This window comes from Myxocyprinus asiaticus, chromosome 35 (assembly GCF_019703515.2).
Source record: "Myxocyprinus asiaticus isolate MX2 ecotype Aquarium Trade chromosome 35, UBuf_Myxa_2, whole genome shotgun sequence".
Lineage (NCBI taxonomy): Eukaryota > Metazoa > Chordata > Actinopteri > Cypriniformes > Catostomidae > Myxocyprinus > Myxocyprinus asiaticus.
Genome location: NC_059378.1, coordinates 22,316,335 through 22,340,653, shown reverse-complemented (window position 1 = coordinate 22,340,653; position 24,319 = coordinate 22,316,335). Strand labels below are relative to the sequence as shown.

The window sequence follows — 24,319 nt, the reverse complement described above, 5'->3', positions numbered from 1 at the left end:
TCCCATATGTGTATGACTTTCTTTCTTCTGCAGAACACAAAAGAAAGTTTTCAGAAGAATATTTCAACTCTATAGGTCCATACAATGCAAGTGAATGGTGACTAGACCTTTCAAGCTCCAAAAATCACATAAAGGCAGCATAAAAGTAATCTATATGACTCCAGTGGTTTAATATATGTCTTTTGAAGCAATCTAATAGATTTTTTTTCATGTGAAACAGATCAATATCGAAGTCATTTTTTACTATAAATCACCAATTCCACAGAATCTGAAAGTGAAAGTGGAGATTTGTTTCTCATTCATACCTATCATATCGCTTCTGAAGATATGGATTTAACCACTGGAGTCGTATGGATTACTTTTATGCTGCCTTTATGTGATTTTTTGAGCTTGAAAGGTCTGGTCATCATTCACTTGCATTGTATGGACCCACAGAGCAGAAATATTCTTCTGAAAATCTTCGTTTGTGTTCTGCAGAAGAAAGAAAGTCATCCACATCTGGGATGGCATGAGGGTGAGTAAATGATGAAATAATTTTCATTTTTGGGTGAACTATCCCTTTAAAGGAATACTGCAGCAAAAATTTTATTTTTAATTTTTAATTTAATTTAAAAAAATTAAAACTGTCATCATTTATTCACCCTCATTCTGACATTGTATTATGTTCTTTCTTCCGTGGAACACAAAAAGAAATTAGATGAAAGTGGATGGTGATTTATACTGCCAAGCTTTATAAAAAAAAAAAAAGCACCATTAAAGTGAGATAAAAGTAGTCTGAACAACTCGTGTGTTATATTCCAAGTCTTCTGAAGATATACAATTATTACAATATACAATATTTTTTTGATGCATAATGGAAGGATTTGCCTTTGGGTCTTTCCAGGGTAAATCCGGAAGCATTACTGATGCATTTTATAAAACCCAGAAACAAATGCTAAATAAGTGGACTGATTAGGAAAGACGGAATCTGCTTTTTCTTCATCAACAGTTGTTTACTCAAACCAATGGCTATTTAATGTAAGTTGATTTGATTTTACTGGGAACAAGAATAAGTCTAAAGAGTACCATTTCCTAGGCGCTTCAAAATATAAATCCCAATATTTAAGTAGAAATAAAGCAGGGATTCTAATTCATTAACACAAAACAAATACAATAAAATATCACAATATGCAAAACAGATATTAACAAAATTACTGAATTTATTTTTATCCATTTAACCCCTTTACAAGGGGGTTACTTAAAGCCAAAAGGTGTGTTCAGGTACATATGGTTTACGAGGACTATTCACTAGCACTATTCTAGATTATACACATGTAATTATGCTATAAACGTGGTTTATGAGGACTTAAAAAACATACTAAACGATGTTTTCTTTTCTTTCTTTCTTTTTTTTTTTTTTTTGCAAATGTAAAAATGCAGAACGTTTTGTGTGAGGGTTAGGTTTAGGGGTAGGGTAAGGGGATAGAATATATAGTTTGTACAGTATAAAAATCATTATGGCTGTGTATGTGTGTATGTGTGTGTGTGTTGAGGTGGTTATCATCTTCTTTATTCTCCCATCCTTTCCTTTCTCCTCAACTCCTCTCTGTCACGCCTGGCCACTCTCCATTCCATTTCCCCGATGGCTCATCCATCGCCCCCTCCAGTGAGTGGCGAGCGAAGCCCAGGGTGATTAACGCAAGAAAAATGGCAGGACTGGCAGCGTAAATCCAGAGAGGTTTCAGGTGGAACACCGCCGCTTGTCTCTGCATGAGGGATGGAGAACCGGCTCGGCCAAACCCTTCCCGGAAGTGTCCTGTCTCTCCCTTCAATCATGCCATTTAATAAAAAAGGGGGACAGAGATAGACAGGCGGTATATGGAGTAGGGATGCTACATACAGTATTTTCAAATTTGGCTAACGTTTATTCAACTCAAAGAAACAATTCACACAAAAATGAAAATGATGTCATTATTTACCCACCCTCATTGTTGAACACATAAGGTGAGGTTTTTAAAGAATATCTTGGTTGCTTTTTTCCATATAATCAAAGTGAATGAGGACTGGGTCTGTAAATCTCCAAGATTACAATATAGTACTATGTAAGTCATAAAGTCTTAAAAGTACTTCATATGACTTGTGCGCTCTATTCCAAGCCTTCCAAAGTCATACAATACCATTGTGTGAGGAACAGACTGAAATTTAAGTTGTAATTCACTGTTATTTTTTTAATTTTTTTTTATTTTGGAGCTTGACAACCCCAGTCCTCATTATATGGAAAAGATCAGCAGGGAAATTATTAAAAAATTCATCTTTAGTGTTCCTTGAAAGAAAGAAAGAAAGTAAAATTGGCTTGGAACAACATGAGGATGAATAAAACATAAGATCATTTTCAATTACGGGTAAACTATTCTTTTAAAAACACTCTGTATGTCCACCAGACACTAATGAGATGCGTTTTTCATGAACGCAAAACTCTTTAACTTGGTAACTGACAGATATATTAAAAAAAAAGGATAAATAACTTCAACCTTTTATTGCAAAAAATTATCCTCAGTAATAGTTGCTGTTAGACTGTTAGCACACTAAATCACAGAATAATGTCAACATAGTAAAACCCTCTATGCGAAGTTGCTTCTCTTAACTCATACCCATCAAAACACCACTGATACAAATATTAAAGCTATAAACACACACACACACACACACACACACACACACACAAAACACTAGTCAAACTGAAATCAATTAGTTGGTTGTTGGAATAATCGGTCATCTTAACCCATTCCTGATACAGATCAGGGAGAGATAAAGAGTTAGAGCGCAAGAGAGATGGAATGGAATGCATGTAGAAGTATGGAGAATCCACAACGTTCCCAGGGGCGAGAGAGCAAAAGCCCATCTGTCGGACATCTGGTTGGGAGAGTGAAAGACCTTCAACATGCTGGTCAGGAAATCTTGTACTTGGAGGGAGAAACAGCTAAAAACAAGCAAGCAAAAATGCTCTCTTTTTTTGATGAGGCTGATCCCAAAAACAGGGTAAGGTTACTAGAAGTCAGAGAGAGCCAATCCAATCAGTAGTCATAGCACTAACCCATCAGCACTAGTCAAGGTAGAGTAAACCATCAAAGACACAACCCAGCCAGAAAAGGCAATCACAGTTGTCAAGCAGCAACAAAATGAAAAATTATTTCTACTTTGGGGTTTGATTTCATGCTTGTACATTGAACTGCCACCCGGGCCTGTGTTTGAGATTAATGTCAGGCTACATTTGCTGCTCTTTGCAATGCTAACTGTTTAAATGCTGCCACACCGAGAAATATGGAGGGGAGAAAAAAAAGAAAAAAGAAGAGGAGACACTGCCACCAGGGGAGACATAAGAAAACAAAAGGGAGAATTTCAATGTCAAATGATGACAACTCTCACTCTCATCTGCATTCACATGTTCATAGATATTAGTCTATTGTTTAGCACGTAAAAATACAGCAATAAGCCACAGGAGGTGTGTTTCAGTGATTTTACCATGGGTAATGGATTTTGTGGTCAACGCAAAGTGTGGTAAAATCAATATAACGCATGGCCTTTCGTGTCTTTTTGCATTTATAATACATCAGCCTCAACTGATAAAAATAAATATGATAAAAATAAACCAATGTTCAATCAATATTTGATTTTATTAATATTGAAAATTACCAGTGATAGGGAAGCTACTTTGAAACTGTGGCTTCCCAAGTTACAATCTACTCATAAATTAAATCAGAAGTTCTATACTCAGAATTAAATTATATCACCTGATATACATTTAATTAGGGTGACATTAAACAAATAAGGTGACAACATTAAACACAAACATTTATACTTAATACACTGTACACTAAAAAAAGCTAGAAAACTACGAAATAAACAAAATATTGCTTTTAAAAAAAGAAAACTGTGACATCTAGCAAAGTACCTCTGAAGGGGCGGCACATTTTTTTCATACAACGCAACGGACCAGGATATGATGTCATGCAGGAGGACTTCTGGTGTAAGTAAATAATAGATCACAAAAAACAAATAATATTATATTAAAAATGTTAAAATATATTGTCTACTCACTTTCCTGCAACAATACATTTCGCAGCTTTGAAATATGTATCCTTTGAATTGAGCCAAGTGGTCAGCGTGTGACGTTTCAGTCTCCTATTGGTCACGCATCCTCTTGTCATACAAATTTATGGTTCAGAGTTCACCAAGCTTGAACACTGGTATGCAGCGTAGTATGAAATTTCTTTGCATGAGCTTGCGTTTCCGGTCTGTTGTAGTCGGATAAGTTTGAATGGGAGTGAATGGAGCGCAAAGTGAAGCGTGACCACCCGTTAAGGCTGTCCAGGGAATCAATTAAATCAGTGAATCATTTATGTGAACTAGTTCATTTACATGAACAGTCCAAATAAACCGACTCATTAGAATGAATCTGAGTTCCCTATGCTAAGTAGGAGAATTTGTTATTTAATCAGTTCACTTACATAAACTGTTTGAAAGAACCGATTCACCTAAATGATTGACATATTCCTGCGCTACATTTAAAAGAAAGAGGACGGTTTAGGTGAGCGCGTTTGATTATTACCAGAGACTGTATAGAAGAGATGGGCCACTTCTACTAAAATGAATGAGAGAAATTGGAACACCCAACGGTCAGCGGATGTAGAAAGGAAGTCAGGCCTTACAGGTAAAAGAGCCAGTCACCTTTTAGATACATACATCACCTGTCAATCAACTAGAGAATGTGCATGCGCATTAGCTATATAAGGGAAAATTGTGTTTTTTTTTTAGCATATTCTGATGTAAAGAAGCACAATTTATGATTCCAGTGATATCCGATTTTACTGCTGATTTGAAATATGTTCTTTGGTTGTAATCTTAACCATCAGTTTTTGAGATTTCGGTGTTCCCCCATTCAAGTAGACAGGAGCTGCACTAGAAAAAGGTTCTCAAGGGCAGTCCAAAGATGGCCACCAGTGGGTTGACTTGCCAGAAAGACTTTGTTATTACTTTCTCGGGTCCAATCTTGAGATAGCAATACAAAGTGACAGATGTACTGTTTTGTGACACTACAGTGCTACTCATTTAAAAATGTAGCTCGTTACTGGAAAAGCTACACTACTGTGAAAATAGTGGCGCTAATGACACGATACTAAATGTAGTTAAATTAGTAGCATCGCTACTTTTAGTTAGATACTCCCCAACACTGACAATCACAATAAACAAAGCTCCATGAAGTAATACAGGCTAGCTCATTAGCACAACTTTCATAGTGGTTGTTTGATGTGGATTTTTCACTAACCGATATCTAGAGAGTAGGCTGTCTGATAGCTGATATAATACAATGTAATGATAACAAAAAAGACACAAAATTGCTGAAATTAAATGCTTATATTGCTGACACCTAATTTACATAATATTTACCAAATAGTTAATCAGCCAAGTGGGCTGATTTTTGGTCGACGCCAAATGTGGATACATACTTTGAATATTCAAAATAAATTCAGAGAGACATTCAGTTGGTAGTCTTGCATATCTTTATGAGTATCTGCATAAGTCCAGCCAATCAGTTTACAACTGGCAATGTTGGCTAACTATTGCCATTTTTGCCTGGAATATACATCAGACAAGTCTGAAAAAGGACTGTGGGTAGCAGATATCAACGAAAAGAGTTATAAGTCAGTCCTGCTATCAGGTTTCTCAATCAAAGATTGGTCATATGGGCACATCACACATGTATAACTTGCTCCTCTAATACACTATGCAGACACTGAGTGTATCTTGCAAGTGGAATAAATCAGAATAGGCCTACACTGAACACAAGCCATTTTCAGCACACTTGATGCAGGTCTAAATGATGACAGCACAGATATCTGGAATGCCGGAAAGAAAGCGGGAATCTTGCCAATGTGAGAAGAGAGGTAGGGAGCAAAAAAGAAAAAAAAAATAACTGTACTTTAATCAGCTTCCCCAAAAGTAAGACAAATTGGGCAGCATGGTGCAGTCCCCAAGCTGTGTCTTGCCTGCACTCTCTCTCTCGGTGGAAGAGGCCAGCATCTTTCCAAGTATTAAAGTGTAAAACCAACTACACTGCCAAAAATGTAATGAGAAGACTCACAACTCCGCCCTAACACTGGCTTACTGACACAACACTCCTTGGCATGTGGTTATTTTCCTTTTTCTTTTCGTCTTTTTGCTTCGGAAGCAGAGAAAATATCAAGGGGCTGTAACTGACCAGGCCCGCTGAGTCGAGGCCTAATGCAACATTAATGCATTGTGTCTGTGAAAATGGGCATTCTGAATACGTGACTGTGGTTCCCAGAAATGCCACAGCATTACCTAATTTATGTGGCCTAGTAGAAGCTGCTCTCACACACAGACAACAAATAATTTGGTGCCGCAATTTCCGAGGCTTATGTGATATATGGAGGGTGTCTAATAGTTAGCCTTTTCTGTGGCTTTTTTTGTTGTTGTTGTTGTTGTTGTTGTTGTTTTTCCCGCTGGGGATTATGGGACAAATTGTGTGGGGGGAATTAGAAGTACAAAAGGGAATGAACTGGCAATAAAAACCATTAGGGCTAAAATTCCCTGACTGACAAACACCCATCACACAGACAACATCCCCCTTAAGACTGTATCATTACATGCCAGGCCTGAACCATGGCTACCCGACTTCAAATTAAGGTTATTTCTCAATCACAAGTAGGTTTGTCCATGACAGCCAGCCCATCAAGACCTTGGCGGAGGAGGAGATTGGCCTTTTACACGAATCCAGACCGGTTTACTAAGCCCAAATCTCTGCAATCACCCTTGTAGAAGAAACAGAAGAAACGATAATAGATCACAAGGGAAGGGTTCACCTTATGGGCAACTCAGAATTACACTGTATACCCTAATGCTCAAAATAATTCATTGTTTTTAGTAGGGAAAATTTTTATCATAGAAATTAGTTCAAATAAATTAACCTTAATGAGAACTTTTTCTTTCTTTTGAGTTCACGGAACTGGCCTTTTATATAACCTGAATTGTTTTATTGCTTTGAGTTTGATGTCTCTTTAAAAGGTGCACTAAGTAACTTTTGTCTTTGTGTCATCTTGGACTTACATGACACCAAGCGGCTTGGATGCACCATTATTTAAAATCAATAGTTTTCAGTTTCAGATGCCATTGTAGAAATGTAGTATTCACAGTCAGCCATAATTACTTTAATCAATGAGTGAAAGTGTCAAATAACAGGGCGGTTACTGAGATTAAGCGAGTAGCATTCGGCTGGTCATGTGATTCTAAAATGGCAGCCCCCATGTGCGGACCCTCTCAATGTTGAATAAAACAACTTTTATAAGATTACTGTTATGACTGGAGTCTTCATTTTAATGTGAGTGGTCATAATTTCCTACATACATTGCAAAATTACAATTCATGTCTTTAGGAGTTAAACATTTTTAATGAGGAAAAAATTACTGAGTGCACCTTTAAATTTACAGGAACTTAAGTTTAACTGAAACTGGGCAGAGGATTTCTATTTCCCAGCATGCTTTGCTCGACACTCAACAGAGAGAGTAAATGTTAAAATGAAGTGTTATATGTGTCTTTCTGCAAGATTAACGTAAAGGTATAGACTTGTTAGCGTTTAATGTTTTGTTGTGTTATTTAGAAGAGTTTCTGTTATGTTGGAGTTTTAGGAGTTAGCATTACGGTGAATGGGGAGATTGAGCTTATGTTGAGGACAGGTACAAGTTAAACATTTGATATTTTACATTATTCAATAAGCCATTGCTATGCTAATTAAAGCACAGTGTTACAAATTCATTCAGCATGCTTCACTGTACTAGCTAATTCTAGCTAGCACTAGCTAGGTTTTCTCTACTTTTACTATTTAAGTTGATATTACTTGTACATTTTAAGTTCAACAAAAGAGTTGAAGTAATTAAAGTTAAGTGCCATCAAAATGTATGATTATCTTACTCAATATTTCAAGTTAAGAGCAATTGACATGCATGTTTAGTAATATCTGAAAGTTCTTTTAACTTAAACTTGGGAGTTAATTAACTTAAAATATTTGATATAACATATTGCCTCAATTTTTTTTTGAGCTCTGCTCACTTATTAGGGTTAGTGTAAAGAAGTGGATTTCACAAGTTTGATCTCAGTAATCAAGTTCTACACTTTTAACAATGAACACGTCAATACTGCAGTTTCTAGATCTCTTTTTACATTTGAGCAAGGTACAGAATTATTCGGAGTCAGATTGCTATGTATGGCCATTTGTTTTGGAACTGTTAGGTGAGACACTGAAGGGGAAACAAAAGATTGAATCTGTGAAAAGAGCTTGAAAGGAAAAATTAATTTTAGTAGTATTGCGTGGGCTTGTGAAAAGTGGTACGGTGATTGATGATGTTTAACACTCCAACACAAAAGCCTTAAGTTATCAAGCCTTAAGTTATCAATGCAGCAGATACTTTAGAGTAAAGGTATTAATGCAAAGTCTGCATTGCGTAAAGGCGAAACACATTTATTTATTTTTTTAACTTAGAAAAAACAAAGTAAAAAGCACTGATGCGAATCACCCCCTCTAGTGGCCAAGACGAGAACCACTGTAATCAAACGTTGCTAAAGTTAAGATATTAAGGCACAGTTTGCATTGTGTAAATGCAACAACCACTTATTTGTTACCTTGAAAAAACAACAAAAGTTAAAAAGCAGTCACGCAAAACACCCTCTCTAGTGACCAAAAAATCGAATGACTGTTAACAAACGTTGTTATATTGTTGCTTCTTGACCTACTCTCGAACTACAACATCTGTCTGGGTGTTAAGCACCCATCCCATGATGGATTTCATAATGCCCACTGCAGCTCATCAAATTTTAATTAATTTATTTCTCATTGATCCATCCATCGCACATGTAATTTTATTACTTAGAAACATAAACATGTTCCAATGCTTAAATCCTAAGTGGATTTTTTCCTTCTTTGATGCCACAGGCACTGGTTTCAGACTACATTAAAGAGTTGAACATTATCTTTTTCTATTTTTGATGCATGATGAGTTTTTTTTTTTTCGTAAGACCGTAGGTGCTGTATCAAGCCTGGGGATTTCGAGTGAGAGGATGAAGAACAGACATTTAAATTGGACAGGGCCAGCAGCCGTTATACGTTATTAATGGAGAGACTTTTGCGTTCGTTACTCCATACTCTGCTAATTATGACCTTAGAGAGGGGGACGGGGGCAAGCAGGAGAATTAGGTGCTGGAGGGTGGCTGGGTTATGTGGAAGGAGAATTAGTGCTTTAAGTCTCCCAGTGGCTCAAAGGTTTTTGTCGTCTCCTGGCAAACTGTTCTAAGCACCGTTACTGTGCCAAATGAAAATCTTTTCAGAACCCCCAGTCTGGGGAGAGAGAGAGAGAGAGAGAGAGAGAGAGAGAGAGAGAGAGAGAGAGAGAGAGAGAGAGAGAGAGAGCAAGTGAGAGAAAAAGAGAAAGGAATAAAAGAGTGGGAAAAGCAAACATGGAGAAAATCTAAGAAAAAACAACGCCAAAGTACACAGCTTTGGTCTCCTTCCTGCAACTACTTCCACTTACAATGAGGCAAATTTTGACCATTTGCCAAGTCATATCACACTATTATTTGAACAAAAAAGTGGTGCTGTTGCTGTGTATTGCAATGTCGCAACAATCCATGATGCAGAATTTGTGCATTCCAAAGACCATGTAATGAAATTGCTTGTCACAGAACGGAAAACAATTTGCATAAAATAGCAATCCAGGCAACAGGTCTATACAAAGCCAATATTTATCAAACCGGAGAGGGATTTAGACCTCTGCAGTGATCTATATGAAAGTGGGGTGCCTCAAAATTGCAAGAGAGCCATTACATGGATGGGAGATTTGTATAGGCATTGAAAACATTTACATTTTTTATTCATGGAAAAAAAGAAAAGTAGTTCAATAATGTATCTGATAATAAAGGTACAATAAAATCACCATTTTACTGCATTCATATACACTCACTTAACACTATTAAGAACACCTGTACACCTACTTATTCATGCAATTACCAATTCAGCCAATCGTGTGGCAGCAGTGTAATGCATGAAACCACGCAGATATGAGTCAGGAGCTTCAGTAAATATTCACATCAACCAACAGAATGGGGGGGGAAATGTAGTGACCGTGGCATGATTGTTGATGCCAGACAGGCTGGTTTGAGTATTTCTCTAACTGCTGATCACCTGGGAGTTTAACGCACAACAGTCTCTAGAGTTTACTCAGAATGGTGCCAAAAACAAAACAAAAAACAGTAGGCAGAAGTTCTGCGAACGGAAACACCTTGTTAATAAGAGAGGTCAACAGAGAATGGCCAGACTGGTTTGAGCTGACAGAAAGGCTACGGTTACTCAGATAACCACTCTGTACAATTGTAGTTAGCAGAATAGCATCTCAGAATTCACAACATGTCAAACCTTGAGGAGGATGAGCTACAACAGCAGAAGACCACGTCGGGAACTTTATTAGGACTATAGTGTTCCTAATAATGTGCTCAGTGAGTGTCCATAGACAGTATTGATAACATAGCATTAAATGTTACATAATAATAAAAAATATAATGTCCATTTTAAGTGGAAAAGAGTGTGATTCTTTGCATGCTGTGTTCATTATATACATTTATATCTGTTTGGAAGACAGCATCCATCAGCATGCTTTATGAATGTCCACTTCATTTAGCAGTTGGCACGCACTCAGAGCCATGGCTGCCAGTGGAGATGAGCAGAGAATGTACCAGCATGAGCTTGGACACAGACACACACACACACACACACACACAGACAATCTCCCTTGACCAAGACTATTCAGGAAAACCAGATGAGTACTTTACTGCTGAGCACCTACACTGTCCACGACATTCACAACATCTACCACAAGAAAAAGAGGAAGAAAGGTAGAGAGAGAGGAAGTGTGTGGTAATTTAAAGAGCATATGTTTAGCTTAACTGTGTTTGTTAAGCCGGCTGACAGCAAAAACAGAAAGAAGCAACTAAAACAGAACTCTCACGCAATACTCCACCAGAGTAACAGAAGCAACCTATTACAAGCATGAAGTCAGACTCTTGCAAGGCAAAGGATCGAGCAGGACAAAATGTCTCTAAAATGTGCTGTACAAGTCCAAACCAGCCACAACCAAAATTAACATTTCAGAGCTGTGGCCTAGCAGTTAGTGCACTCATTCAAACATGTTGAGCCATGCTGCTCATGTGGGCAATGGGAGTTTGGGTCAATCATTTTCTTTTCTCTCTCTACCACTGAATCAGAAGTGTCTAAAAGCAACTACCTATTGGTCAACATGGTGAATTCGCCTGTCAAATTTCAACAAAATGTATCTCCACTGGAAATCTGCGAGGGAAAATTATTTGCCACCAAAAGCCCGCTGTGCGAAATTCATGATTGTGAAGATTCCAACTGAAATAACTGTATTTTGCCCATGGAATTTAGCTGTGCGAAAGTAAATATGACCACGCCTTTACCAGAGATGGGTAGAGTAGCCAAAAACTGTACTCAAGTAAAAGTACAATTACTTTAAAATAATAATAATAATAATAATAATTACTCAAGTAGAAGTAAAAGTACTAACATAAATAATTACTTGAGTAAGAGTAAGAAAATACCCAATTAAAAGAGTACTCAAGTAGTGAGTAACTCGTTACTTTCACAAATGACATAATAGACGCTTACTCCCCTATATTCCATTACATAATACACATTGAACATGTATTACAGAATTATTATTATTATTATTAATGGAAATTCTGTCATCATTCACCATCATGTTGTTCCAAACCCGTATGACTTTTTTTCTTCCATGCAACACAATAAGGAGATATTAGACAGAATGTTTGCCTGAGTCACAATTTACTTTCAGTAAAAAAAAATTGTTTCTCCATATTTTGAAAGTGAATGGTGACAGAGTCTGTCAGTCCCTAACATTCTGTCTAACATATTTTGTGTTCCACAGAATACAGAAGGTCACATGGATCTGGAACAACATGAGGGTAGGGAAATTATGAGCTATCACTTTAAAGAGATAGTTTAACCAAAAACGAAAATTCTCTCATCATTTACTCACCCTCATGCCATCCCAGATGTGTGTGACTTCCTTTCTTCTGCAGAACACAAATTAAAATTTCAGAAGAACATTTTAGCTCTGTAGGCCAAAATTGTTATGCTCCAAAAAGCACATAAAGGCAGCATAAAAGTAATCCATAAGACTCCAGTGGTTTAATCCATGTCTTCAGAAATGATATGATAGGTGTGAGTGAGAAACAGATCAATATTTGTAATTTTTTGCTAGACAGCAGGGGGTGATATGCAGAGAAGAATGTGAATCACCAAAAACACAAGAAGAAGAATGTGAAAGTGATCTGTTTCTCTGTTTCTCATCCACACCTATCACATCACTTCTAAAAATACTGATTTAACCACTGGAGTCTTATGGATTACTTTTATGCTGATTTATGTGATTTTGTTAAGCTTTAATATGTTGCCACCCATTTGCTTGCATTGTATGGACCTACAGAGCTGAGAAATTCTTCATTTGAGTTCAGCAGAAGACAGAAAGTCATACACATCTAGGGTCGCATGAGGGTGAGTAAATAATGAGAATTGTAATTTTTGGGTGAACTATCCCTTTAATTCTGGATGAATTTGTCAATAAGAAGAGAGGTTTGGAAACATTTCTAGTAATTATTACGGTGAAAATGTCCCACAAGGACATTATATATAATGCTGAAATATAAACCAAAGCAAGATCATGTTTTATTAATGCCTAGTTTAGCTATTTCATAGCTTTTAAAGTCCTGTGTGGATTCTTATTTCAGTGTAGTTACAGTTTTCAGTGTCGTAAGTATTTAGATCATTAGTTCTGTACAGCAGTACTGCCGCTCTCTAAATGCAGAGTACGCAGCCTAGTGTGTAGGGCACCAACCCCAGTCGTGGAACATTCGCTGTGTCTGAAACCGCCCCCTATCCACTATATAGTGCACTATTTCGGGTGTCCGCCATTTTGTAGGAGTGTCTGAATTCTGAGTGAGCCACTCGTTCCCTACTTTTGTTCACTCATTCTTACCCACAATGCACTCTAATTTCGAGTGTACATTTGATGTTTTAAATTACTTTTTGACAAATCATTACTTGATTAAAATAACATAATAACATATAGAGAGGCAAAACATACAGATACATTTTAAAAAGTTAAAATGTGTTTACTCTTTATATTAACACACAGTATATATTAAAAATTACAAACAGAATGAAGATTTATTGTATTAATATATTATTTAATAAGAATAACAAGTAAGGCCCAAGTATTTTAAAATTTCATATGTGACGTTGTTTCTGCGACAGCCCCAGAGCTCTGACACTCGGTGTGTACGTCAGTGTCTGAATCACTTATTTAATTCACTCACTGCTGAGATATAGTGCACTAACTGCCATTCACTATATAGGAATTAGCGAATGTGTGAACTATTTTGGACACAGCCACTCTCTTCACCATACGATCGCCTCGCGCCTGCACATATCTCACATGCGCGCCCCTCGCTGTGCACGCACAGAAATGCTGTTTGTTCATGCTCCAGTTGTCGGTCATGTGAACGGCAAAGAAAAAGGCATTTACACTTAACGTGGATGTTTACCTGGATTTATGCAGTTAATCCGCCCAAAGTAGCTGCAATAGTTTCCAGTAAATGCGTAAATACTGCTCATGACATGCAGGACACGGGACAAAGTGCACTGATATATTGCTGCACTGATTTAAAAATGTACACTTAAAAACATATGTCATAAGAGCCCAGTTACATTATCACCCTGAAAATGACCACATTACACAGAAAAGCCCGTGTCAGCATTAGAGCCAAAACTTAAGTTGAAGTTGTGATTTTAATCTTGAAATATCAGCTTGTCTTGGTGTTAAATGAAGGCATTGCATGACAAAACTATTCTTTTTTTCACTGTGCGGAGCAAAGAAAGTGTTTCACTTTGAAGAGCTTGATGCTGCAGAATTGAGTGAGTGACAGTCTGTGACAGCGCACGCAGCTGTGTGAACTTCCGCTGTCGTAAAAGTCCCATTCAGTAATCTCTCAATAAACTACACATTAATTAAAATTAAACCTAGTAATGTAATGACAGGAATGCCACCCATTGTAAAGAAGTAAAAGTACTTAAAGTAAAAAAGTTACTTGAGTAAATGCAACGGAGTAAATGTAGCGCGTTACTACCCACCTCTGGCCTTTACTCAGAAATGAAACTAACTGGTAACATTTTACAATAGAGCCACACGGAAGTGGTGGCAGAGACCGTGCGCAAACAGTAAACTTTTATCACATTCAGTTGTGAAAAATTATTTTGAGGGTTCTCATAGATAGCTGTGGCTTCAAGCCTTTAACAGAGCTAACTGGACTAAGGAGATAAATTCAACTCATGGCTTTGCAGCAAACATTTATAGCAAACATTATTACAGGTATGTCAAATATCTGTCAAAAAGGACAATTATTTGCAGGCTTTCTGCCAACACTTACTGCGCACACACAGATATTTTTGTAAACAGTGAGACTGATCTATAAGGTTCCATTTGTTAACATGAACTAACAATGAACAATACTTTTACAGCATTTATTAATCTTAGTTAAAGTTAATATCAACATATACGAATACACATTTAAAATCAAAAAAGTTGTGTTTGTTAACATTACTTCAATGTACTTCAATTGTATTTTTATTAACTAACATTAACAAAGATTAATAAATGCTGTAAACAATATATTGTTAATTGTTTGTTCATGATACCTAATGCATTAACTAATATTAATGAATGGAACCTTATTGTAAAGTGTTACAAACAAATTAAATGAGTGGTTGACAAAATTATTTTCGAAAGCTGACATGGCCTGCGGTGTGGCATGCTATAATCCATCTAACATTATTTTAAGTGGTAATTTTTTCAGATTTTGTTATAATTATGATGCATACAGCTTTTATGACGTCATGTTAATTAAGAGACTACATGGAATAGTTTGCTAAAAGAAATAGTGACAAGTTAAAGCACCTAAAATATACAGTTTCCTTTTTACATTTATATCAATTTTGAAATAATTATTTAAAAAAGAGCATGGACATGTTACACATCAATTAACCAAATACATACAAAAAAATGAAAGAGCCAGATAGGAAAGCATGTCGCAGGTTCTAAACACATGCTTCTTAAAGAACTGATAAATCAGCACACATGCACTAACAAACATTGTGAAACAGGCTCCACAGCAACCCGACAGCATCCCACGCGGTTAATGGCCCCCATGACACTATCTTTTAATCAATCTATTAGGGGAGCCAGGCAACGATGACAGCCTTCATGACTGATAAAGTGACCTGGCGAACATTACAGCAGCTTTGGTCACCCAGCCGGACAGATAACGGCCAGAGCGCAGAGAGATGATGATGATGATAATGTTGTTACAGGGGCCGCCAGTGCATCCAGTCCACCCGAATGTCAGGTCTGGCTATCTCACTCCTGAGACTAACCCCGCATCTTAAGTGCCTGTCATTTCCGAACGTACGTTTAGCAAATTATCCTTTTCTATTAGACAGAGAAATGACTTCTCGCCCCCATAAAAGGAAATCAGAAAGGCGGAAGTATGATGCCTCTTAAGAGATTTGAATTACCATTGGGCTCTCTAGTGCGTGGCACACTATTCATTATGCAACAGAAATAACAGTCTAGAAATTCTCTCTTTGCCATCGCTGGCTGTTTCTACATTGGTCGGGTGAATCTACTTGTGGAAATGCTTCTGTTTTTTTTTCATTTGAAATTACATTCTATCAGTATAACAATTTGAGTGCAAAGTTGAATTGAACATGATTGTATATTTCGGTATTTCGCCCTTTTGCTTAAATGACATCATGCACTCGACTTAAGCTGGCATGGATATCACAAGTTTTTACAAAGCTGATGATCCATGTTTTCCCAGCTTGATTTGAGAATGTTCCAAAGAGCACTGCATGTGTTTCGATGGAACAAAAGAAATCTGACCTTTTGTACAAAGGTCAATGTCAATGTCACAAATTTGCTAACATTTGATTAGTGACCTTTAAGTAGTGCAAAATCGTAAATATGTATTATTTGTTTCATGTCATAAGGTTTCGTTGTTTTAAATTTCTCAAAATCCTAAAACATTTCTAGGTTCAAATTAGATTTTTAATTTCAGAATTTCAGTGTGGATTCTTAATGTTGAGTTTGATGGCTTTAGACTATCAGGCACAAAGAGTGCTAGAATTTTTTCCCCAGTGGTAGTCATATATTGCTACAGCAGCTATCTTAACTGGGCTGTAAAGAGATGAGCGATGCCTGGGGCCATCAGACACCCCGCGTAGAGATTCTTTCCTCCCCTCTCGCCAGCTTCCTCCACTACACCGTCAGCAAACTGGCCATTACTGAAATCTCAAGTGTACAGACACTTGTTTCCCACTGGCATGACAAAAATAAAGTTGCACTGTTCTCCTTTTTCCAGTGCGTTGCTGTATGTCACCGTTGCCGGTTTGGCGGATACAGAGCTTGCTTGTCTTTCCGCAGCAGTGGTTCTGTTAAGAACAGGTCTATCAGATACAGACAAGGAACAAATGTCACTGAGCTTAAAAAGACCCATCTCTGTCAGAATGCAGAGGGCACAGGAGGGATGACAGGAGGCAGACGGAACATATTAAACTCTTTTGTTCTATGAAATCTTCATTTCTCTCACACACTTCCTACAAGAAAGTCCTCAAGAATTGGAAGTGTGCATGTCTTTCTAAGAAATCAACTCACATATGGAGACAGCGACAGATAGCACACGGGACTCAGCAAAAAGGATTTTTACTGATTTTTTGGCCTCACCACAAATTATGCTACTTTTTAACTGTAGTGACATATTTTAAGTGCCAAAAACAAATCTATTTATATTTGTCATCTAATTTTAAGTTTTCATTATCGATATTCTGTATTTGTCTCCATATCGATCCCCATTATTTAAAAATATCAATAATGCACATTGGATAAATTGTTTTCTTATAACACACAGCTGTTTTAACAATGAACACGGTTGATGTCTCCACAATATGCAGTCATGCACGAATTTTCACAAATCATTTACTAGGTTTTTGATTTGTGATAATATCTGGAGATTACTATAATGTAACTCCATGGAGGCTATGTATTAATAAACAGTTTTGTTTGCACTTTGTATTTCTCTATATACATAAATATACTGTATTTTTGTTGTTTTATTGTGTGTTGACGTATTCTTTTTATATGGTTTTGTATTTTGCTTTTACTTTTAAAGCACCTTGAGAAACTACATTTAAATGTGTGATATAAAAAAAGGTATTATTATTATACAGTCCAAAATAAACTGATTTGTTAACTGCTTTCAAGATGCTTTCCAGATTTGTAGTCATTCTTACAATTTCTACAAAACCTCATGTTAACTAGCTACTATAGATAACATTACCGTGGTGACATAAATCAGTAGAATTCTGAAAAATAATGTTCAGTTCATCACAGAAAACTAATGCTTGTGTTTGCACAGCATAAATAAACATGTAAGTGATCAACGAACGTAAGGTGATGTGACAATGCAACAATGGCCAGATAGGGTAAGTGACAGTTCTGTCAACTGGCCCAAAACTCTCTCACACTGGCCCCAGAACAGCGGGCCTTCCTTATTGACCCATGGATATACAGAAACACAAATTAAGACAGAAACACAGGCAGACAGACAAGAGAGAAAGGGATGAATGTGTGGGCATTCATTACAGCCCTGATGAAACCTCTCACCTGTTTGGGATGCAGACACTTAGACTCTTTTTCTCTCTGTCAGTGCTCAAGCACTCACCCCCATGTCCACCGAATCCCTGAGCACCCTGCTCTCACTTTTTTGGATCACATAGAATGTGAGATGAAAACTTTTGGCAATGCAAAAAGTAAAAAGAAAAATCCTGAGGACATTTTGACTGGTATGTGAAGTGCAATGCTTGGTTCCCTGAGAAACCATAAAGGCTTGGGTAGAACGTAATGTTAATATTGGTTTATCTCTGTGACAGCGATTATCTACCAACAAAGACGAGGTTTAAATTTTATTGCGTACTCAAAGCCATGAAATACAATGGCCGTTTGATAAACCCTCAAGTCGCCCTGAAGTAGGTGAGCTATAGTGTAATTTACGTATCGAGATGTATTAGCATTTTATGTACCAAGATATCAGATAGATGGAGAGATAAACACAATGTGTTTAGGCATACACACACTACAATAAAAACTCAGCTCAGCTTCAATCAACAACCATGTTATTTTTCATTCATCCTGACCTGTAAACCTGTCAAGCTCATCTTATTTATGAATATGACTTCTAAAACCACTGTTGTGTCCCAGCAAATAAAATAGAGAAAAACGTAGGCTATGTTTCTGTCTATTCAAACAATGTGATTTGCGATTTGGTTAAACACACACAACAAAGGGCACAACAGTTTTTCTGCTTTCATAAGGTTGAATATGATGATCTGAGAGAGTGTATATCATGGCTCGGTGACTTCACAGCTCCAGTGTGAAATAAAAACTCATGCAAAAATGAGCTTATCAGTCTCCTCATGGTGGAATTGCAACATCTTTCATCTCAGAGCCTGAGCTTTGGCTGCTGTCTACCATCACAACAAAACCTGAAGAAAGAGATAAAACCTCGCTTGTCACACACTCAATGTCATTTCAAACAATACACTGACAAATATCCGCACAGTGTCAGTTGTTTTTAAATCCCGGACGAGTCCCCAAAAATCAAATTGTCACAGTCAACAGAAGCACTGGTCATCTGTTATGGGCTGCTGTGGGAATTCATATTCAAGGCATCATCCCAACTTGCCTGATCCTACATAAAATCACGTTTTTATAACAAATAAAATAAATAATAACTATTTTTCCCTCAACCACCCCAAAAACCATTCTGTCTCTTTGTGTTGTCAAGCAACATCTGCATATCTTGCATATGCATGTTTAAATAAGAACTCCAGTTCTTCTTCGTCTACTAGACCAGATTGTTTTTTGTTTTGTTTGTTTTTTCCATGAGAAAGCGGCTTGCGAAACTATAACACGTTGTTACACTAATAACGACCCAGCGTCCATTATAATTCAAACTGTTTAATTCAAATAGACTATTATGACACACAAGCTTCCGGACAGGTAGCGATCCGCCAATGTCTTTTAATAACCGATTTGAGTTAATTGCTTATAAATAACGGTCACCGCTCTAATGTAAATAACAGTATTTGCGGATATTGCAACAGTTGCTTTAATAGACGCGCTACAATTCTGCAATCCTGCGATATTCTGTATTTGTCTCCATATCGATCCCCATTATTTAAAAATATCAGTAATGCACATTGGATAAATTGTTTTCTTATAACACACAGCTGTTTTAACAATGAACACGGTTGATGTCTCCACAATATGCAGTCATGCACGAATTTTCATCCACGTTTACCACCTTTAAATCGAACTTACCGGGATGACAGTTTGCCCACCGGAGCGCAAGCGAGGAGAAAATCAGAGGCGGAATCCACCAGCAGCAGCGCGGTCGCAGTAGCCTCCGCATGTCACACCGTATACATGGAGAACTGGGAATAAGGCAACTGTTGACAGAGTTATCCTCCTGATGATCGAAAAAAAAAAAAAACTTCCACAAAGACGCGATGCAAATGCACTAAATAGACTTATACGCACAAATACGACGTGAATAACTTCTCGCGAGCGAAAAATAAATCGACCGCCTCCTTAAGTGAGTCCCTTGGAAAAGAGATTTTTTCTTTTTTTCTTTTTTTTTTTTTTTTTTGAAGTTTAACCAAGCCAAAGAAAACAGTTTTTATTTTCGTTCTCCCTCAGATGGCAGAGCTTGTAGTCCGGAGGAAAAACATGTCAGGCGAGCTGTGTATGGTTGGTGTGTGGAATAGGAGAGAGGTCTTAGAGGAGCTGCAGTCCATGCATCAGACTGAAAACACAGAGAGAAGAGTTGGTGCGGCTCTGGAAGCTTTCCATTCCGCCATACAGGAAGTAGCGCATGAGCCGAAGTCTGGGAGAGACTTTAAAACAGGCTTGGAAAAGAGAGAGAGAGAGAGAGAGAGAGAGAGAGAGAGAGAGAGAGAGAGAGAGAGAGAGAGAACCGGAGCTCTCCGCCGTCCGCCGGATCCTAGCGCCGAGGCTGTGCACTGCTGCTGGTGCTGTCAGTGTGTGATGGACGCACAAGAGCGTCTCTTTCCCTTTATCTGAGATAAACCAAAAGGCTGAAGATAACATCAGTTATACAATTACTGCATGCGGGCACTGTATCTGGAATTATCAGGGGAATCATCTACATGGAGCATAGTGGATGGTTCAATTAAATTCAAAATGCATATAGTCCATAAATAATTCCACAATTATGGGATAGGTATATTTTATCTTTTTTTTGTTGTTGAGGTTATTCCAGCATTTACTTTTAATTTATTAATTAATTAATTTATTTATTTATTATTATTATTATTATTATTATTATTATTATTATTATTGACAGATTTTTCTCTTGCTTTGTTTCTGTTTTCTTATGCATTGTTGTTATGCTCTTTATTATTTTTTGGAAGTTTTGGAAGTATCTGAAAGAAAAAAACAAACAAACAAAACAAAACAAAAAAACATTTAAATTATTAATTAATTTGAATCCAAATAGTCTGAATACTCAAATAGTCCGAAATGGGTGTGGTTACATTTTTTAAGTTGTTGATTTTATTACAGCTGCTCTCTAGGGATACAAAATAAGTTGTGGGTGAGTTTTGACTTTATTATGCTGTGGATTCCATTTTACCAACAGTTTTGGGTCTATGCCAGACCTTAATTCCATGCAGATTTTGGGGCCAGGTTTGCAGGTTTGTGGCCCTGATTCAAAATTCTGTTGCCAAATGTATTTTATTTGGGTACCATCCCAGAAATATATAAGCTCAAGTCATTCCATGTGTGTGTGTGTGTGTGTGTGTGTGTGTGTGTGTGTGTGTGTGTGTGTGTGTGTGTGTGTAAAATATTCCTTATAAGTATATCTTATTTATGTATAATAAAATGAACTATATACAGTTAAAGTCAGAAGTTTACATACACCTTAGCCAAATACATTTAAACGTTTTCACAATTCCTGACATTTAATCATAGAAAGCATTCCCTGTCTTAGGTCAGTTAGGATCACTACTTTATTTTAAGAATGTGAAATGTCAGAATAGTAGTAGAGAGAATGATTTATTTCAGCTTTTATTTCATCACATTCCCAGTGGGTCAGAAGTTTACATACACTTTGTTAGTATTTGGTAGCATTGCAGTTAAATTGTTTAATTTGGGTCAAACGTTTTGGGTAGCCTTTCACAAGCTACTCACAATAAGTTGCTGGAATTTTGGCCCATTCTAGACAGAACTGGTGTAACGGAGTCAGGTTTGTAGGCCTCCTTGCTCGCTCACACTTTTTCAGCTCTGCCCACAAACTTTCTAGCATATTGAGGTCATGGCTTTGAGATGGCCACTCCAATACCTTGACTTTGTTGTCCTTAAGCCATTTTGCCACAACTTTGGAGGTATGCTTGGGGTCATTGTCCATTTGGAAGACTCATTTGCGACCAAGCTTTAACTTCCTGGCTGATGTCTTGAGATTTTGCTTCAATGTATCCAGATAACTTTCCTCATGATGCCATCTATTTTGTGAAGTGCACCAGTCCCTCCTGCAGCAAAGCACTCCCACAACATGATGCTGCCACCCTCATGCTTCATGGTTGGGATGGTGTTCTTTGGCTTGCAAGTCTCACCCTTTTTCCTCCAAACATAACAATGGTCATTATGGCCAAACCGTTACATTTTTGTTTCATTAGACCAGAGGACATTTCTCCAAAATGTAAGATCTTTGTCCCCATGTACACTTGCAAACTGTAGTCTGGCTTTTTTTATGGTGGTTTTGGAGCAGTGGCTTCTTCCTTGCTGAGCAGCCTTTCAGGTTATGTCAATATAGGACTTGTTTTACTGTGGATATAGATACTTGTCTACCTGTTTCCGCCAGCATCTTCACAAGGTCCTTTGTTGTTGTTCTGGGATTGATTTGCATTTTTCGCACCAAACTATGTCATCTCTAGGAGACAGAATGCGTCTCCTTCCTGAGCGGTATGATGGCTGCGTGGTCCCATGGTGTTTATACTTGCGTACTATTGTTTGTACAAATGAATGTGGTACCTTCAGGCATTTGGAAATTGCTCACAAGGATGAACCAGACTTGTGGAGGTCCACAGTTTTTTTTTCTTTCTTTTTTTTTTTTTTCCTGAGGTCTTGGCAGATTTCTTTTAATTTTCCCATGATGTCAAGCAAAGAAGTACTGAGTTTGAAGTTAGGCCTTAAAATACATCCACAGGTACACCTCCAGTTCAGTACACCTCCTATCAGAAGCTAATTGGCTAATTGTCTAAAGGCTTGACATCATTTTCTGGAATTTTCCAAGCTGCTTAAAGGCACAGTTAACTTAGTGTATGTAAACTTCTGACCCACTGGGATTGTGATATAGTCAATTAAATGTGAAACAATCTGTCTGTAAACAATTTTTGGAAAAATTACTCGTGTCATGCACAAAGTAGTTGTTCTAAACAAATTGCCAAAACTATAGTTTGCTAATATTAAATCTGTGGAGTGGTTAAACAATTAGTTTTAATGACTTCAACCTAAGTGTATGTAAACTTATGACTTCAACTGTATATAATTGAATTGGATATATGATTTCATGTTTATATAAACTAAATATATATATATATATATATATATATATATATATATATATATATATATATATATATATATATATATACTGTTTATAAAATTAGAGTTGAATTAGAGTACATGGTTTCAAGTTAATATAGATAGATAGATAGATAGATAGATACATACATACATACATACATGTGTGTGTGTGTGTGTGTGTGTGTGTGTGTTGTCATCTTATAAAAGACTCTTACTTAGTAAATGTGGGAAACAATACAAAAAAGAAAAAGAAGTCTTCTATCATAGAGGCCCTAAATACCTCATTGACTTCATTTGAAATAAAGAAATTGATCATTAGGGCCCAAGCACTGAAAGTGCAGAGACCCTATTGTTCTTCTAAGGATTATTATTATTAGGACCCCAGCACTGAAAGTACGGAGACCCTATTGTTCTTCTAAGTATTATTAGGGCCCAAACACTGAAAATTCGCGGAGTTCTCATCAAGCCGGACAGCTTTCATAATTATAGTTATTAGCTCCGCCCAACAGGAAGTCGGTCATTGTACATATTGCAATCTCTGAACTTTTCAATATTTCTCCTAGGGGATTCATGACACTGTCAGCACATTTAGACAACATTATGCCAAGACATTGAAGATGTTACGTTGTGAACAAATTTTTGATATATCGAACTGTGTTGCCATGACGAGGCATTAAATTAATGGTAAAAAATGGGAAACAGGAAGTGTCTCATTTCTTCTGTGTGCAATGTGTGATTTAGATAAAAATTTAGATGTATGTTTAGTCTTAGGGGATAATCACATGGATGTGACTGTTTGGGTCATGGTCATAGTGCCACCATCTGGCAGCAGGAAGTGTGGCTCTTACAACAGACTTGGTGGCATAGTGACTCACCTCAATCTGGGTGGCGGAGGACGAATCCCAGTTTCCTCCATGTCTGAGACTGTCAACCCATGCATCTTATCACATGGCTTGTTGAGCGCGTTGCCACAGAGACATAGCGTGTGTGGAGGCTTCACGCCACCCACCGCTGCAACTATGCTCAACTCACCACACGCCAACTGAGAACGAACCAAATTATAGTGACCATGAGGAGGTTACCCCATGTGTCTCTACCCTCCCAAGCAACTGGGCCAATTTGGTTGCTTAGGGGACCTGGCTGGAGTCACTCAGCACACCCTAGGATTCGAACTAGCGAACTCCAGGGGTGGTAGCCAGCGTCTTTTACCACTGAGCTACCCAGGCCCCTTCTTACAACAGACTTTAAAATATTATTTAAAATTCTTTAGAAAAATATCAGATGTCAAATGCATGTGTCCACCTTGCATTGTTTTCTGAAAGCCACCGGGTGGAAATTGACCCAAGGTGCTTGGGCCCATCATCGCTGCTTGCAGCTACATGTATATTTAAAATTGTATCTGTGTATAGTGTGGAAAATGGTACTTGTTTATTTTTTGTAGCAATGAGAAAATACTGCAA

The 24,319-nt window shown here is 37.4% G+C and overlaps 1 protein-coding gene across 1 annotated transcript in view; it reads right to left on the bottom strand.

Moving 5' to 3' along the window:
• The window catches only part of ptprga (protein tyrosine phosphatase receptor type Ga), a 413,560-nt gene extending 393,400 nt beyond the window's left edge, over nt 1-20,160 (bottom strand). Inside the window, exon 1 of the mRNA XM_051672679.1 lies at nt 19,575-20,160. Coding sequence (XP_051528639.1) covers nt 19,575-19,665 — 91 coding nt within the window. The 5' untranslated portion in view covers nt 19,666-20,160. The remainder of the gene's footprint in view (nt 1-19,574) is intronic.
• Nucleotides 20,161-24,319: the final 4,159 nt, after the last annotated feature.